This window comes from Anopheles merus, chromosome 2L (assembly GCF_017562075.2).
Source record: "Anopheles merus strain MAF chromosome 2L, AmerM5.1, whole genome shotgun sequence".
NCBI lineage: Eukaryota > Metazoa > Arthropoda > Insecta > Diptera > Culicidae > Anopheles > Anopheles merus.
The window spans coordinates 50,476,403-50,490,640 of record NC_054083.1 but is presented as its reverse complement, the minus strand read 5'-3'; the positions used below and the strand labels follow the sequence as shown (position 1 = coordinate 50,490,640).

At 49.9% G+C, this 14,238-nt stretch overlaps 3 protein-coding genes across 5 annotated transcripts in view; 1 reads left to right on the top strand and 2 right to left on the bottom strand.

The window, feature by feature from the left end:
- The window catches only part of LOC121591357 (myosin-4), a 43,586-nt gene extending 40,462 nt beyond the window's left edge, over positions 1–3,124 (bottom strand). Inside the window, exons 1-2 of one of the 2 annotated variants that reach the window (XM_041911751.1) lie at positions 2,648–3,124; positions 2,348–2,520 (exon numbers count right to left, since the gene is read on the bottom strand). The gene's annotated coding sequence lies outside the window, so the exon portion shown is untranslated. Of the gene's footprint in view, positions 1–2,347 lie in introns of both variants that reach the window. The other variant, XM_041911750.1, reaches the window with a different exon arrangement.
- An 878-nt stretch (positions 3,125–4,002) lies between these two features.
- On the top strand, positions 4,003–10,886 carry LOC121594824 (E3 ubiquitin-protein ligase Bre1). The gene is made up of 5 exons (XM_041918525.1): positions 4,003–4,202; positions 4,568–5,050; positions 5,227–7,274; positions 7,434–7,625; positions 7,756–10,886. The coding sequence occupies exons 2-5, from the start codon at positions 4,648–4,650 to the stop codon at positions 8,326–8,328; spliced, it is 3,216 nt and encodes a 1,071-aa protein (XP_041774459.1). The 5' UTR covers positions 4,003–4,202; positions 4,568–4,647; the 3' UTR covers positions 8,329–10,886.
- Positions 10,887–11,269: 383 nt separating this feature from the next.
- LOC121594825 (tektin-1) lies at positions 11,270–14,104 on the bottom strand. Of its 2 annotated transcripts, XM_041918527.1 has the most exons (4): positions 14,005–14,104; positions 12,552–12,712; positions 11,966–12,481; positions 11,270–11,895 (listed from the first exon to the last, which is right to left on the bottom strand). In XM_041918527.1, the coding sequence occupies exons 2-4, from the start codon at positions 12,695–12,697 to the stop codon at positions 11,316–11,318; spliced, it is 1,242 nt and encodes a 413-aa protein (XP_041774461.1). In that variant the 5' UTR covers positions 12,698–12,712; positions 14,005–14,104; the 3' UTR covers positions 11,270–11,315. The 2 variants fall into 2 exon arrangements, with proteins under 2 accessions (XP_041774461.1, XP_041774460.1); XM_041918526.1 differs by lacking the exon at positions 14,005–14,104 and having other exon boundaries at positions 12,552–12,874.
- Positions 14,105–14,238: the final 134 nt, after the last annotated feature.

The window sequence follows — 14,238 nt, the reverse complement described above, 5'->3', positions numbered from 1 at the left end:
GAAAGTCCTTTCAAGTGGCGTCATCACACTTGCCATCCCTAATAAGAAGGGAGCGCGCTACGGTAAGGTGAAATATGAAACCTCTCTCTCACTTGTCGCCCTTTAGCCCAGGTGTAATGGAAAACTATCGAGGACGGTGAGCTCCCCCGTCAATCTTCTTTACCCTCAATCCCCCTCAAAACCTTATCAATGCACCCGCGAGGGATCGTAGACGAAGGAATGCACACAAAACAAACACCAAAACTAGCGGTTCGGTCCGCCGGTCTAACGGTCGCGGGGGGGAGTTGCTTTGCAGAATCATAGAACTCACCCACCCGAAGCCCGCTGCAAAACCCCAATACAGCGCAATCAATAGGAACCCGATCGATCGATTGAAATTAACTCCCGCAGAACATCTTTTTTTCCCCTTCGGGAGCCCGTCGGCCACAACACAACGAACGATGACGGACGCCTGCCAGCTGGTTGTGTGCTTTTAGCTGCTGCTGTTGCTGCTGCTGCTCGCTTCCGGGCGCCTAATCCGGAAACGTGCAAACCCCTGCCGCCCCTCTATTACCGGCGCTTGTAACGGTCGGTTCCGGACAGAGGAAAGATGAAACCGTTCGATTTTTAAGGTGTGTTTTTGTAGTGTTTGTGCCTTCGTTCCATTGCACACAGCTTCTACCTGCGGCGTGGTTATCGATTGATCAGAGCCACAACCCCGCCAAACAAACGCTTTAATCCGCTCCGATTCCATTAAGCGCGACTAAGGCCGGGCGCGCATCCGTGAATGGGGTTTTTTTTTTGTATGTTGCTGTGACCCCATTTCCCACCCTAATACTGCTACAAACCCGGGGACACTGCAAATCCGTAGCACTGCGATGAAGCTGTCATTTTGGAGCAGAGAAAAGCAAAACACGAAACCCGAGGACCGGAAATACATACATGGAAACAGATTTGTTTCGGGTGAGAAAATTCCAAGGTAAAAAAGCATTATTTTTACCTTTCAATATAATGAAATTACATTTACTTCCTTTCTTTAAAGGTCAAATGCTAAGAATTGTTGTAACTGTACCACTAACATGTTCTGAGTATTCAATGATCCGATATCAATTGGAAATAACAGAGCCCTGCCCAGGGGAGTCCAATGGTCTAGTGGTGAACGTGCCCAACTCTGTTGTAGTCGACCGTGGTTCGATATTCACCTAGAGCATAGCAACCATAGGTAATGCTTTTCTAACGAAGAATTTACGTCATTCAATCGGTTAATGGTGAACAAGGAAAAGAAGTTTGATTCTCCAATAAATAGCTACGTAATTTCACTAAATTATGCAACTTCTTCCAAGCTCACAACTTCCTTTAGAACACAATGTTATGCAATACCACACACTTTCTTCTTGGAAAGGAATATTCCATTTCGTCGCTTTTTGTTTTGCGCACATGTCCCATTAATTTCACGCTTTAATTGCTTGCTATCAAAGTTTGGAGCTAACGACGGTGACACAGCAAGAACAGTAACTAACTAGCTCCGGCTGTCCTCCACTCCCCTTTAGCTCAACGTCCGATGTCTTGGACAATTATCGACCCAGCAAGGGAGACACCCACCTATGTTGTAGCGTGAAGGGCAGTTTTATTTTTTGTAAAAGGTACCAAACGACATGAAATGGAAATGACATTCTCGAAAGTGAAGGAAAATGAGCAGCAGAAAGAAGACTCTCGCTCAACACATGAAGCCCATTTTCGCGTTGCTAGCGACAATCAAACATTTGTTAGGACATGTCGCTTGTTAGCCCACGAGAGGGAGACAGAGAGTGAAAGGCAAAATAAATCATTCTTCTTTGTTTCTGCTTCTATTTTCTAATTTTTTTTTTAAACTTTTTAATAAAAGTATTTTAGAAATGTTCCTATCTACCATGGAGTTGGAGTAAATGCTCTCTTTCGCTCACACACTCTCTGCGTAGGCCTTGCACAGTTGCTCGAACGTCCTTCAAAGGGAACTTCGTCCTTGCTTGCGCCGCGCTGCTTCGGACCCCTCCCAAACCGGCCTTATTTGAACAAGGATTTCACAGCTGGCCGACAGCGAGTATGGCCAGAGGGAGAATATCTTTCCAATTTGTGCGAGTTTGCTTTGCACAAGGGAGAGAGAGCGAAAACTCCCTTTTCGGCAAAGGAAAACTCGCCCAACGCACACACACGCACACAGAGGCAGATCCTTCTTTAGTCTTCATTTTTGTTCCTACTTTCCTTCCTTTCTTTCGTCTTTGTATTGTAGCCATGGTAACGACGAAGGGAGCCACAGCCAAAGCGAACGGTTCGATCTGAAGACATGACAGGACGACGACGACCATCACCACCACTATCACAGACTTACCTTGTACGACGACTGTGGCCCGGAACAGGAACGAACAGGAACCGTTTCGAAATCTGCAAGACCTTGAACTCTCACAGCTGCACCACCACGCACGCAACGTTATCCTTTTTCGCTCTGTGTATCCTTCTGTGGTTGCCGCCTTTCTTCATGCAATCCTCTCTTTGCGATTGTGCCTAGTTTTGCATCACACCGAATCGAACACACAGAAAAGCAACAAACAAGAAAAAAATAAACCTTCAGCCACCCCGCAAAGGCCAGCTGTGTGTACGCGCCACCGACACACGCACGCGATTTCCACACCTTTTTTCCGCCGATTTCCAAGGCTCTTTTGCCACGGTACGAGGCGTCGGCCAATTTCCCAACTTGGAAGCACGTTTAGCTCGCTACGAGTAGAGCTCTGGTTCCCGCACACACGCGCACACACGCTCCAAGATCATATCACACTATCAAAACAAATTTAGCTCCACACCAAACAACAAAAAAAACACACACACACATTCACTCACTCAGCACCACACATGCCGCATTTCCACTGGGAAAGGTCGCTTTCCGACCACGACAGGGAGGGCAATTTCTAGCCGCTTCTAGTATCACCCGCAACGACTTGCTGTTTGATTTTGTTTGATAATTTTCACTAAAAGTTTGGACCAGCGTGTGTGTGTGTGGAAGTAACGAAAAATGAGAAAACGAAACAACGACGCGCGGACGACGCGCACGCACCACCGTTCGCTTTGAAAGGCTACGAAGTTGTGTGTGAGTGTGTGTTGAAGGATGCAGCGAGTCGTCACGCGCGAGTGCCAAAAGTGCATCGGGCTCGGCACAATGGGCACGGCAAGCGTGTGGGTGAGTAAATATGAAACCGGATATAAGGTATCTTTTCTTGCCAGAAGAATCTATAATACTGATATGAGCAGACAAAAATCAGTCCAGCATACAAATGTTAACGTTTTTTTGAGTAAACATAACTAGAAATACTCTCATTTGATGCTCAACAATGATAAATGTTCCACCAAATAGTTTGGTTTCATTTTTACACGCTTTGAAGACATTTGTCCATTCCAACTATCCATAGTATAAAGTGAGAAGGGACAACGCAAAAGAAAGAGACGGAAACAGTTACATTTGCTGCTAGTTCTGTCATCAAATTAGCGTCAAAATAAAAACCGGTGGCGAAAATATTTCTTTTCAAAATATGATGAAATTTGCAGAGCAAAATAAACCAGCAATTCCTTTATGAGACTGGCTTGTAATTAGAACTTCTTTATTGAGTTGTAATGCTCAGGTTTGGTAAACGTCTTCCACATTTCGTTTTCATATTTACGCACCTGTGAAATGTTTCGCAAACGTTTGCTTGAAAACTTAAAACGTCAACACATTTTCTTTTATGTATACAATTCACCGTTTTGGCCAAGATTTTCAGCATTCGATTTGTATTTAATCTAAGACTAGTAAAAATATATTATTTTAACAAACGATCAGTTTTTGTTTTCTTTTTCATCATCTGAAATTAAAAAATAACGTTTTAATCTAAAATATTTCACAATTCACTTCAGTGCGGTGAAACTTTTCCATCTTCGAAACCTTCGTTCAGTTGCCCCCTCCTTTGCAACACACTTTGACAGCTAGATGTGGCTGTCGGTGGCTGTCACGGACGCCTGTCGCATGCGTTGTGTGCGTGTGTGGGTAGGAAAACGAGGAGCTGTACCAACCTGCCCTGATTAAACATTGATTATTGCTATTATTATTCAATCGGGACTGGCTGGCTTGGCTTTGTTGATGTGATCCGTTTTCCATTTTTCTTAACTTAATTGTTGAAAGAAAGAGTAATACGTGCTTGATTTATGCTTCCGCTAAGGTAAGTGTGTAGCTAACGCTCTAGAGATAGTCCATTTGCCGCCCAGCTGACGCCTAGGCTCGGCTAGAAAAAACACATCCCTGCTCAGCCCAAGCGCGACAGGATGATGTTAGATGTGCTGTTAGATGGTTTTTTCCCTGCCATCATTGATGGGCAAAGCACATTTGCTGCCCGCAAACCATCGGCTGGCCGGTGGGCACCATCGTGCCCCCGCGGGTACCAGCGAAAAAGGGCCATTTTTCTAACTAAATCCACTTCCGTTTTCTCTTCTCCCGTTGCCTTCCGACCGGGGTCTCTGCCACTTGGAACTTGTGCCAATTCCGCACACCCCTACCCCAAAATCGGCTGCACCCTGGGGTTGACAGGTCGCACGGTACGGTTTGCTAGGTTTACCCACTGTTTCCGGTCAGCTGGATACGGAGGTGCATCATCCCCCCGGGCAACGATGTCGAAGCGTTCGGCAGAGGAGGCGGCCGGCGGCGGAGGTGGTGGCGGTGCCAGCGGTACAGGTGGTGGCGCTGCTGGCACGGGCGGTGCCGGCGGCGGTTTGCAACCACCGATCAAGAAGGTACACTTCGAGCCACACCTTATCGGACCGATCTCGACGCTGGAGGAGCTGGACATCAAGGTGCTGAAGTTCCAAAACAAAAAGCTGGCCCAGCGCATCGAGCAGCGGATACGATGCGAGTCGGAACTGCGCACCCGGATCGAGCAGCTGGAGAAGCGCCAAACGCAGGACGACGCCGTGCTGAACGTGGTCAACCGGTACTGGAACCAGCTGAACGAAGACATCCGCGTGCTGCTGCAGCGCTTCGACGCGGAAACGGCGGACGAATCGGAAAACAAAAGTAGGCTGAGATGACAGTGAACGGCGGGCGGGAGCGATTCTTTCCTTGCTGTTGGCAAATCAAAGCAGCTCACCACTAATCCCTCTCTTTTTGTTTGCTTCTTCTCCCTCCCTCTCTCTCTCTCTCTCTCTCTCTCTCTCTCTCTCTCTGTTTATCTCTGCTCCCATCCCCTTTAGATGAAAACGAAGTGACAACCTCCTTCCTGATGCAGCTATCGACCTGGGACAAGGAAGAGCTGGACGACAAGCTGGCGAACCGGGTGCAGGTGTCGAAGCGGGCCGTGGCCAAAATCGTCCAAGTGTTCGACCGGCTAATGCAGCGCAACGAGAAGCTGATGCTGGCGCTGAAGGGCGAATCGGAGGACGGCAAATCGCCGGCCCTGGCGCCGCCCGATCTGGACGAGTCCCTGCGCCAAACGTACATCGACGTGATGGCGGAGAACCGCAACCTGCAGACGCAGAACACGCTGCTGCACGAAAAGTTCCACACGATATCGCTCAAGCTGAGCGAGTACCAGGACATGCTGAACGGCAAGGAGACGGAGGCGGCCGAGCTGCGCAACCAGATCGACGACCTGCAGTACGAGCTGGAGAAGGTACGGTGTCGGAACGACAAGCTCGAGAACCATCTCGCCGAGGCGATCGAAAAGCTGAAAGCGTACCATCAGCTGCACGGCGGCGATCCGCTCAGCGGCGGCGGCAGCGGGACCGACTCCGGCCGGCACGCGTCGTCGGCGGGCGGCGGGTCGCGCGGCTCCGGCTCGATGACGAGCGTGGCCGCCCAGCACCTGGAGGATCTGCAGAAGGAGCTGGAGGAGTACAAGGAACTATCGAACAACCGGTTGCAGGAGCTGGACAAGCTGCACCTGCAGCACCGGGAGGCGCTGAAGGAGGTGGAGAAGCTGAAGATGGACATCCGGCAGCTGCCCGAGTCGGTGATCGTCGAGACGACCGAGTACAAGTGCTTGCAGTCGCAGTTCTCCGTGCTGTACAACGAGTCGATGCAGATCAAGACGCTGCTGGACGAGAGCCGGAATCAGCTGCAGTCGAGCAAAAACCAGCACCTGCGCCAGATCGAGATGATGGAGAGCGAGGAGCTGATCGCGCAGAAGCGCGTCCGCAGCGACATGATCCAGATGGAGGACGTGATGTCGCAGATCCGGAAGGAGTACGAGATGCTGCGGATCGAGTTCGAGCAGAACATGGCGGCGAACGAGCAGACGGCGCCGATCAATCACGAGATGCGGCATCTCATCCTCTCGCTGCAGAACCACAACGGCCAGCTGAAGGGCGAGGTGCAGCGGTATAAGAAAAAGTACAAAGACGTGTCCGCGGACAACACGAAGCTGCGGAAGGACCTGGAGGAGCAGACGGGCAAGGTGACGGCGCTGCAGGAGGCCCAGCAGCAGCAGCAGCAGCAACAGCAGCAGCAACAGCAACAGCAACAGCAGCAGCACGCCGAATCGATCAAGATGGAAAACTGCCACTCGATGCGGGACGCAGGCGGTGGTGGTGGTGGTGGTGGTGGAGGTGGTGGCGGTGGCGGTATGTCCGTGAAGGAAGAGTCGGGCGGTATGCTGCACGACCGGGACGGCCGGGAGTGTGGTGCGATCAAGGAGGAGGACCCGAACGGAACGCTCAACTCGTGCGGCGGGCACGGCGGCACCGGCACCGGCTCGCTGACGAGGTCGGATTCGGGCGAGGAGGGCGAAATGGACGCGAACGGCATCAAGCGGGAGGAGATGATCGGCCCGGACGGGATGGTCGTGATGGTGGTGAAAAGGGAAGGATCGTCCGGCGGCTCGAATGCAACGGGCGGCGGCGGCATGGACGGGAAGGCGAACGGGCCGACGGACCACCATCGGGGCGTGAAGTGTGCCGAGTCGGACCTGGTGCGCGATCTGCGCAACCAGCTGAAGAAAGCTTTAAACGATCAGAAAGAGATGAAGCTACTGCTGGACATGTACAAGGGCGTGCCGAAGGAGCAGCGGGACAAGGTACAGCTGATGGCGTCCGAGAAGAAGAAGTGCGCCGAAATCGAGGACCTCAAGTGTCAGATGAAGAAGCTGCAGGAGAGCAAACGGGAGGACCGGAAGAAGCTGGCGGACGAGGAGGCGCTCCGGAAGATCAAGCAGCTGGAGGAGCAGAAGTACGAGCTGCAGAAGCAGGTCCAGAACCAGAAGCAGCCACCGGACAGTAGCTGGAGCAGCGGCTATCGACCATTTGTACGGAAACCATCACTTTTGACCCATTTATGCTCCCTCTCTTTGTTTTGATATCCCGGCCAATTTGGTTTAGTTCCACCCTTGCTAACCATTCTCACCAACCTATCTTTCGGTAGGCAAGTATGCAGCATTCTAAACAGGTTTCTCTTTCACTTGCAGGAAGAAGAGGCTCTCCTAAACGAGATGGAAGTGACGGGACAAGCGTTCGAGGACATGCAGGAGCAAAACTCAAGACTGATACAGCAGTTGCGCGAGAAGGACGATGCAAACTTTAAGCTCATGTCCGATCGAATCAAGGCCAATCAGATGCACAAGCTGCTCAGGGAGGAAAAGCAACTGCTGGAAGATCAGGTAAGCCGAACGGTTTCGATGGCCTACTGCGCTTTGTTTCAGCTGTCACACGGAGCCCCGGAGCTTGGTAGAAAGTTATGCGTAAATGTGGTTTCCACTGTACTAATGTCATCCCCACTCCCTCCCCCAGGTAACGACGCGCGACAGTCAAATCGAGGCGATGCACGTCGTGTTACGAAAGCTCGAGGAGAAGGAGCGCATCCTGCAAAACACGGTGACGACGATCGAGAAGGAGCTGGTCGCCCGCCAGCAGGCGATGGAGATGCACAAGCGCAAAGCAATCGAGTCGGCCCAGTCGGCGGCCGATCTGAAGCTGCACCTCGAAAAGTACCACGCCCAGATGAAGGAGGCCCAGCAGGTGGTGGCGGAAAAGACGAGCTCGCTCGAGGCGGAAGCGTACAAGACGAAGCGGCTGCAGGAGGAGCTCGCCCAGTTCCGGCGCAAGGCGGACCGGATGAAGAAGATCGAAATGTCCGGCACGACGATCGACGAGGTGATGCTGGAGGAGATCCGCGAGTACAAGGAAACGCTCACCTGCCCGTCCTGCAAGGTGAAACGAAAGGACGCGGTACTGTCCAAGTGTTTCCACGTGTTTTGCTACGACTGTCTGCGGACGCGGTACGAGACGCGCCAGCGAAAGTGCCCCAAGTGCAACTGTGCGTTCGGGGCGAACGACTACCACCGGCTCTACCTGTCGACGTAAGGCGCTGCAAGGGCCCGACCGGTGTTCGGCCGCCGTGTGTGTGTGTGTGTGTCTCCCTCCGCCCCGCCTCACTGTCTGTGTGTAAGTGTATGTGTGAGTGAGTGGGCACGTACAGGGTGGTGCGTTTGACGGTGGTTGCGACAGCACACGCACGCACACTCGCCACTACTGCTGGTGCGGCTGGTTCTCTTCTCCTTCCTGTCTTTTTCCCCGCAAAACACAATCTCGGCTCACGGTTCACGGCCGTTTCTCCCTAGTCTTTACCCTTGCCCTGAAGTTGGACGGGAATCCTTAACTTGCCTGACCTGCGCAAGTGTCCGGGACCGGTCAGACATTAACTCCATCCGTTGTAATGTAAAGTAATGTTGTACAGTTTGAATCGGTGCCCGGGGACGCGAAAAGAGTAAACCTAAACCGACCGTTGTCGCACTGTTATTATTGCGCTATTACGCGCATGTTTAGTAGCCTCAAGCATAGAATGTAGTCCGCTCCCGACAGGCCGGAACAATCGAATCTATTTCACACGAGAATCGGCAATCGAGGTCAACTTCCCGAACGCAAATGGTGCATCATCCGAGCACCGGCCGAGTAGGGGGAAAGATAGGGCAATTTTCGAAGCAATTTGCTAGTCTCGTTTTCATATGCCGCTCCTGCAGATGGATTGCATTCAAGGGGGCGCCCCTAATCCGGGAATGTTAGATAGATTTTCCTAAACTAGTTTTATACGATTTTTTTTTTACGAAACTGTTTCACTCGTAAAGCCTCTCCCCAAAACACTGCAGAGTAAACTACTAAGCTAATCTTTAAACACAAAAAGCCCTCCCCGTTTTTAGTGTCCATCCTCCCCCGTGTAGAAAGACGTGCCCCAAATAAGGAACTGTTGTTTTATCTGTCCTTCCCCTTTCCCTTCCGCCAACCGCAACCCGCCCTGTACCAGCCCCTGTGCGCCGCGGATACACGCTTCGTTCACGGATTCGTGCGACGAATCACTAACCTCATTCAGGCCACCAAGCTAGGCAAGGGCACAGTTTCTGCGGACAGAAGAGCGCGTGAAAGAGTAATGCGGGGGGAAAACAAAACAAAACAATGGCTCTCTACCTCCACGAGTGGGTGTGTGCGTGTGTGTACGGCATTCCGGTATTTCCCGGAGAGGAAGAAGAGACTGTGAATGCATCGTGTTCCGGTGTTCGGAGTAAGCGACAGCGCCCCGAAGAAAAAAAGCCCTAAAATCCCCTTGGCAGTGGTGCACAACAAGCTCGAACCTGAGAGAGGGGGAAAAGATGCAATAGTGCTCGAGCGATTGTTTTTTTGTGGAAGTTGTAGATGATAAGGCTTAGGAAGAGGAAGACGAAGCATCATCATATTAACAAAAGGAAAAAAAAACCCTTCCTCCTTTAATCTAGTATGTAAATTTCCAAAATAGAAATTAGCGAGTAGTGGGTGTGCGTGTGTGTGTGTGTGAAGGCAGATTATATATAGTATATATTAATTCAGAGGACAAGTAAACAAGTAAAAACAAAAAAACACGCAAAACTACCGAATTCGAATCGAAGCTCATCTGTCTTCACGCAAAGGGTGAGAGAGAGAGAGGGGTGGTATATGGTATAGGACAATTTTAGAACGCCTCTAACACTCACCTCCTCCCGTGTTCTCGTGGTCGTCGGATTCGATCCGGATTCGATCGCGCACCCGGGAGAAGAAAGAAGAATGCTCCACTTTTATAAAACCGTTGTTGTAGCCCGTGCAAACGGTTACCTCTTCTTCTTCAGCCGGTCCAGTGAAGGTTAGTGAAGGTGGGCAACTGTTTGCTAACCAGCACTAGCAAACATATAGCTACCCACCTCCCCCTTCACTGGGCTTGATGCAAATGATTTCTGTTTTAGTAGCGCGTTTTCTAACCGTTTTAATACTAATCAACCTGCTGCTTGCTCGGCTTGCCCCAAAGGCATGTGGCGGAGGGACACAATCCATTGTAACAATGGGAGAAAGGAGAGAGAGAGTGGGGAGAGCGATATGAGACAGAGCACACCCAGGACGGACGGACGGGCTAGACTATGCGTTGCTAGGCGACACACACACACGGGTTTCTATGTTTCCCTGTTTTCGCCGGAAACACACACACACACACACGATGCATTCACAGTAACCACCGCTGTCGGTGCATTTTTAGGGGGGTCCGACACTCACTCAGCACACAGCAGTTCAACTGCTGGACCCCTGCCCTCGTTGGAAGAGCGAGCGAGAGAGAGAGAGAACCACAAAGGGACGAGAGGAGAGAACGTAAGAAAATGTAAAATCTAAATTAAAGCAAACAAAAAAGAAACCTAAATTAATGTGGACATACTGTAAAACACACTGACACACTTACACGCTGCAGCAAAACAAACACATTTGCAGCCAACCAGCAGAAGAATGTAGAGTTAAACCGCGGGACTTGCTGTATCGTTGGCGCACGATTCGTTAGTTAGTAGCAGCAGTGCAGTGGCTCCGCGAGAGGTTAATCCAACCGAGCAGAACCAACAAGTAAAACCGAAACTAATAGCAATTTCAAAATACAACAAAAACAACAACAACAACAATTCCACCAACCAACTCCTAACTTGTATTGCATGTTAAAGAAGAAGAAAAAGAAGAAGGATCGCAAGGACACATAAGAGAGAGCAAAACAGTACACACTCACACAAGAAAAACACACGCGCTAGAAGGAAGAAGATAGTGATACTATAATCTAAAACAAACAAAAAAGAGCGAGGAAAAACTCAAAGAAAGTAAGAAAAAACAAAGCAGCAAAAGAAGGTAACAAAACAACGCGACAAACACTCTCACACACACAAACAAAACCAACAAAAATAATAAAAGCAAATCATTATTATCTAGCGTTAAACTTGTAGCGATTTCCCCCCCCCCCCCCGGAAAAGGAAAAAGCAAAAGGAATCTTTGGGGTCGCGCAGGGGTTTATAATTTATTTCGGTTCTCGTTGGGTTGATTTAAAACGATTGAAATTTGAAACTTTCGCGCATCGTGATGCAGTCCACCTCGTCGATGCGTAGCGATTCCGTTTTGAGGTTGATTTCCTCCTCCTGCATCACCTGCGTGTTGAGCAGGTAGCGCAGGGTCGCCTTCGACCGGACCAAACTACCGTCCAGCTTGGCGATCGTGCCGCGCAGGGCGGCCAGCTCCTTCTTCAACCCTTCGTACACATTGTCCCGGCAGAGCTCAATGCCAGGGCGCTGGGAACGGTTCGCTAGGCGTGTTTGGGCCAACGCTACGTAGCCCTCCTTCTCGGCAATCTCACGCTCCAGCCGGGTAACGGTGCGCGTCAGCTCGTTCACCTGGCGTACCGTTTCCTTGTGCACGTTCTCGAGCTTCGTTTTGGTGTAGCGCATTTCGGCCACCCGCTCCCGGAACGCGGCGTTGGTGCGCTCGACCTGTGTGCGAATGTCCTCGGCCACCTGGCGCAGCAGCTGGTCGACGTAGGAGCGCAGCGGTTGGGCGGAACTGATCTCCTTGGCCGTTGCCTCAATGTTTCGATTCGTTACCATGATCCATTCCTCGTCCGTGGAGTTGCTGGCACAGGGGAAAAGAGAACGTTTAGTACGTTTTGATGGAAGAAGTCAAAGATGCCCCCCCCCCTTACTAAGGATCCAACGGCACTCGACCGGCGTAGATCTTCATCTCCATCTGGTTCGGGCGCAGCTCCAGATTCTTCGCATCGATCTTAATCGACCGATCCTTGTCCGCCAGATCGCGGTCGATCAGATAGATGGTCGCCCGCAGCCGCCGGATCTGCTCCACCGTCTCCTCCAGCACCTTCTCCAGCAAAGCGATCCCACCCTCCGTCACGTCCAGCTCCTTCCGCAGCTCCCGATCGACCGCATCGTTCACCAGGTCCGAGCGCGTGCGCTTTTCCCGCAGCGCAATGCACTTCTGGCACAGGGGCACCGCAATTTCCCGCAGCGTGTTGATCGCATCGATCGTGCGCCGCTTGTACACCTTCAGCGCTTCCTCCTCGATGTGGGCGTCCTTCTTCTGCTGCTGCAGCTCGTCCCGCCGGAACTGGATGTCCTCGATGCGCTCGCGAAGCCGAAAGTCGACCTCACTTTTGCTCTCCTCCGTCGTGTGCTTCGTCTCGTCGATGATTCGATCGCTTTCGCTGCAAGAAGAGATGAAAGAGGAGCGTGTTGTTAATGCAAATAAAAATTGGGCTAAAGAGGCACTCTCACCTTATCACACGGTCCGCCAGTGCTTGCTGCTCGAGCGAGAACAGATTCTGGCGCCGATTGTTCGCATTCCAGTCGCGCGTCGTGTACTTCGGTTGCTCCGGCGGAAGCAGCACCAGATTCTGCTGGCGAAGATACTTTTCGGACATTTTGAAGGAGATTTGCTGCTGCAGTCAGGAAAAATGGCACTCAGGTGTTGTTAAACGATTTGTTGCTCGAAAGGGAATAACCAGCCTACTGAGCGAGCGGCCACAAAACGGGGCCGGTTGCTAGGGTAGCGCTGTTTACTGGCCTACTAAGAGCACGAAGCTGGAAACAACCAGAACATTTACCGTGCGGTGGGTGCGTGCGCATACAAACAAACACACTTTTTTTTTAAATAATCGAAACAAATTGTTCCAAAAACCACACACACTAACTACACAACAATTCGTTCTATGCCATTGTTTTTCAACGTATATTTTCCCAAATCAAATACCACACACATCGTTACCATCGTTTGAGGCTTGTTGTGTTTCATCCATCCATCCGTCCATTGCTTTGCTCCATCCGCCACTACTACCCGGTCCTTTTTCTCCGTTGGACACAGGGTTTTGCACTACTGTTTTCCTTTCCTTCTCTTTTGTTGCATTATCTAAATCCGTTCCAATTCGTTCCTCTTTAAACACGATTTGTCTTGTTGATTTTTTTGTTTGTGTCTTCTTACCCATCTGCATTTGCTAGAGTTGAAAGAAACAGCTACAGCTTCACATTAGTTTACATTACATTTCTAAATGCTTCTCGCCGCCTACTTTGCTCTTTACTGTTACCATTTGCTAGCCGTTCCTTGTTATTCTTTTTTTGTTTAAGAAGAAAAAAAAATTAGCAAATGTATTTTAAAACTAAAAAACACTCAAAAATTGAAGCACATTCCCAAAAAAAAAAAACAAGTTATGATTGTTTCATTTTACACCACCTTTTCCATCTGCCTGAGAGAAGCAATGTATGTAAAAATACTAGATATTAAGGTTTCACGTTTCTATTCATTCGTTTGTTACCCACATCCCCTTTTATATACCTTTACAAGATTTTTGAACACTGAGAAGTGATGTAAACAATTGTTTTTACTATTGATTGTTTGAACATGAGCAAACTAAAACCACACCCCACTCACTGTGTATGGAAACGGAATGAACTTAGTCTTAGTAGCAGCAAGTATGTAATTTTAATTTAAAAAAAAACTGAAAGCTTTTCACCATAGCAACACGCTTTAGCTTCTTTGCTTCGTCTACCATCTCTTCTACCGAACGCCGCTTCACAATCTCCTCTTTATTGTGAATCCCCATTCGGAATCGGAACTTTGTAAGTAAGGCAAAATTTATGCTTCATAAATGTGAGCTGCTGCAGTTAAATGTCACTGTTTTAATTCAAGGCTCATCTTTATTAGAACGGTATTTCACATAAAATTCTTCCCTACGTTGTGTTGCTAAAACCACTTCGTTTTACGATCCAGCAGAGAGAGAGCGATGCCGGAAAAACGGGAGCTGTCAAAAGCCACATGCTACATTGACAGCTGTCAGTTGCCTGCAGTCACCCAATGAACAAAATTCAAAATATATGACGCCAAACATCACGGCCACCTAAATTTTCCAAAAAATTTACATTTCTTTACACTTCTCCTATCTTTCAAATGGCAATAAACATATACGCG

Bases quoted from the DNA above. Each gene is read 5' to 3' on its own strand.
- LOC121594824 (XM_041918525.1), top strand. From the start codon at position 4,648: ATGTCGAAGCGTTCGGCAGAGGAGGCGGCCGGCGGCGGAGGTGGTGGC. The intron at 5,051-5,226 runs GTAGGCTGAGAT...CATCCCCTTTAG, and splicing joins GGACGAATCGGAAAACAAAA to ATGAAAACGAAGTGACAACC. The intron at 7,275-7,433 runs GTACGGAAACCA...TTTCACTTGCAG, and splicing joins GCAGCGGCTATCGACCATTT to GAAGAAGAGGCTCTCCTAAA.
- LOC121594825 (XM_041918527.1), bottom strand. From the start codon at position 12,697: ATGTCCGAAAAGTATCTTCGCCAGCAGAATCTGGTGCTGCTTCCGCCG. The intron at 12,482-12,551 runs GTGAGAGTGCCT...CTCTTCTTGCAG, and splicing joins CTGGCGGACCGTGTGATAAG to CGAAAGCGATCGAATCATCG. The intron at 11,896-11,965 runs GTAAGGGGGGGG...CCCCTGTGCCAG, and splicing joins CGAGTGCCGTTGGATCCTTA to CAACTCCACGGACGAGGAAT.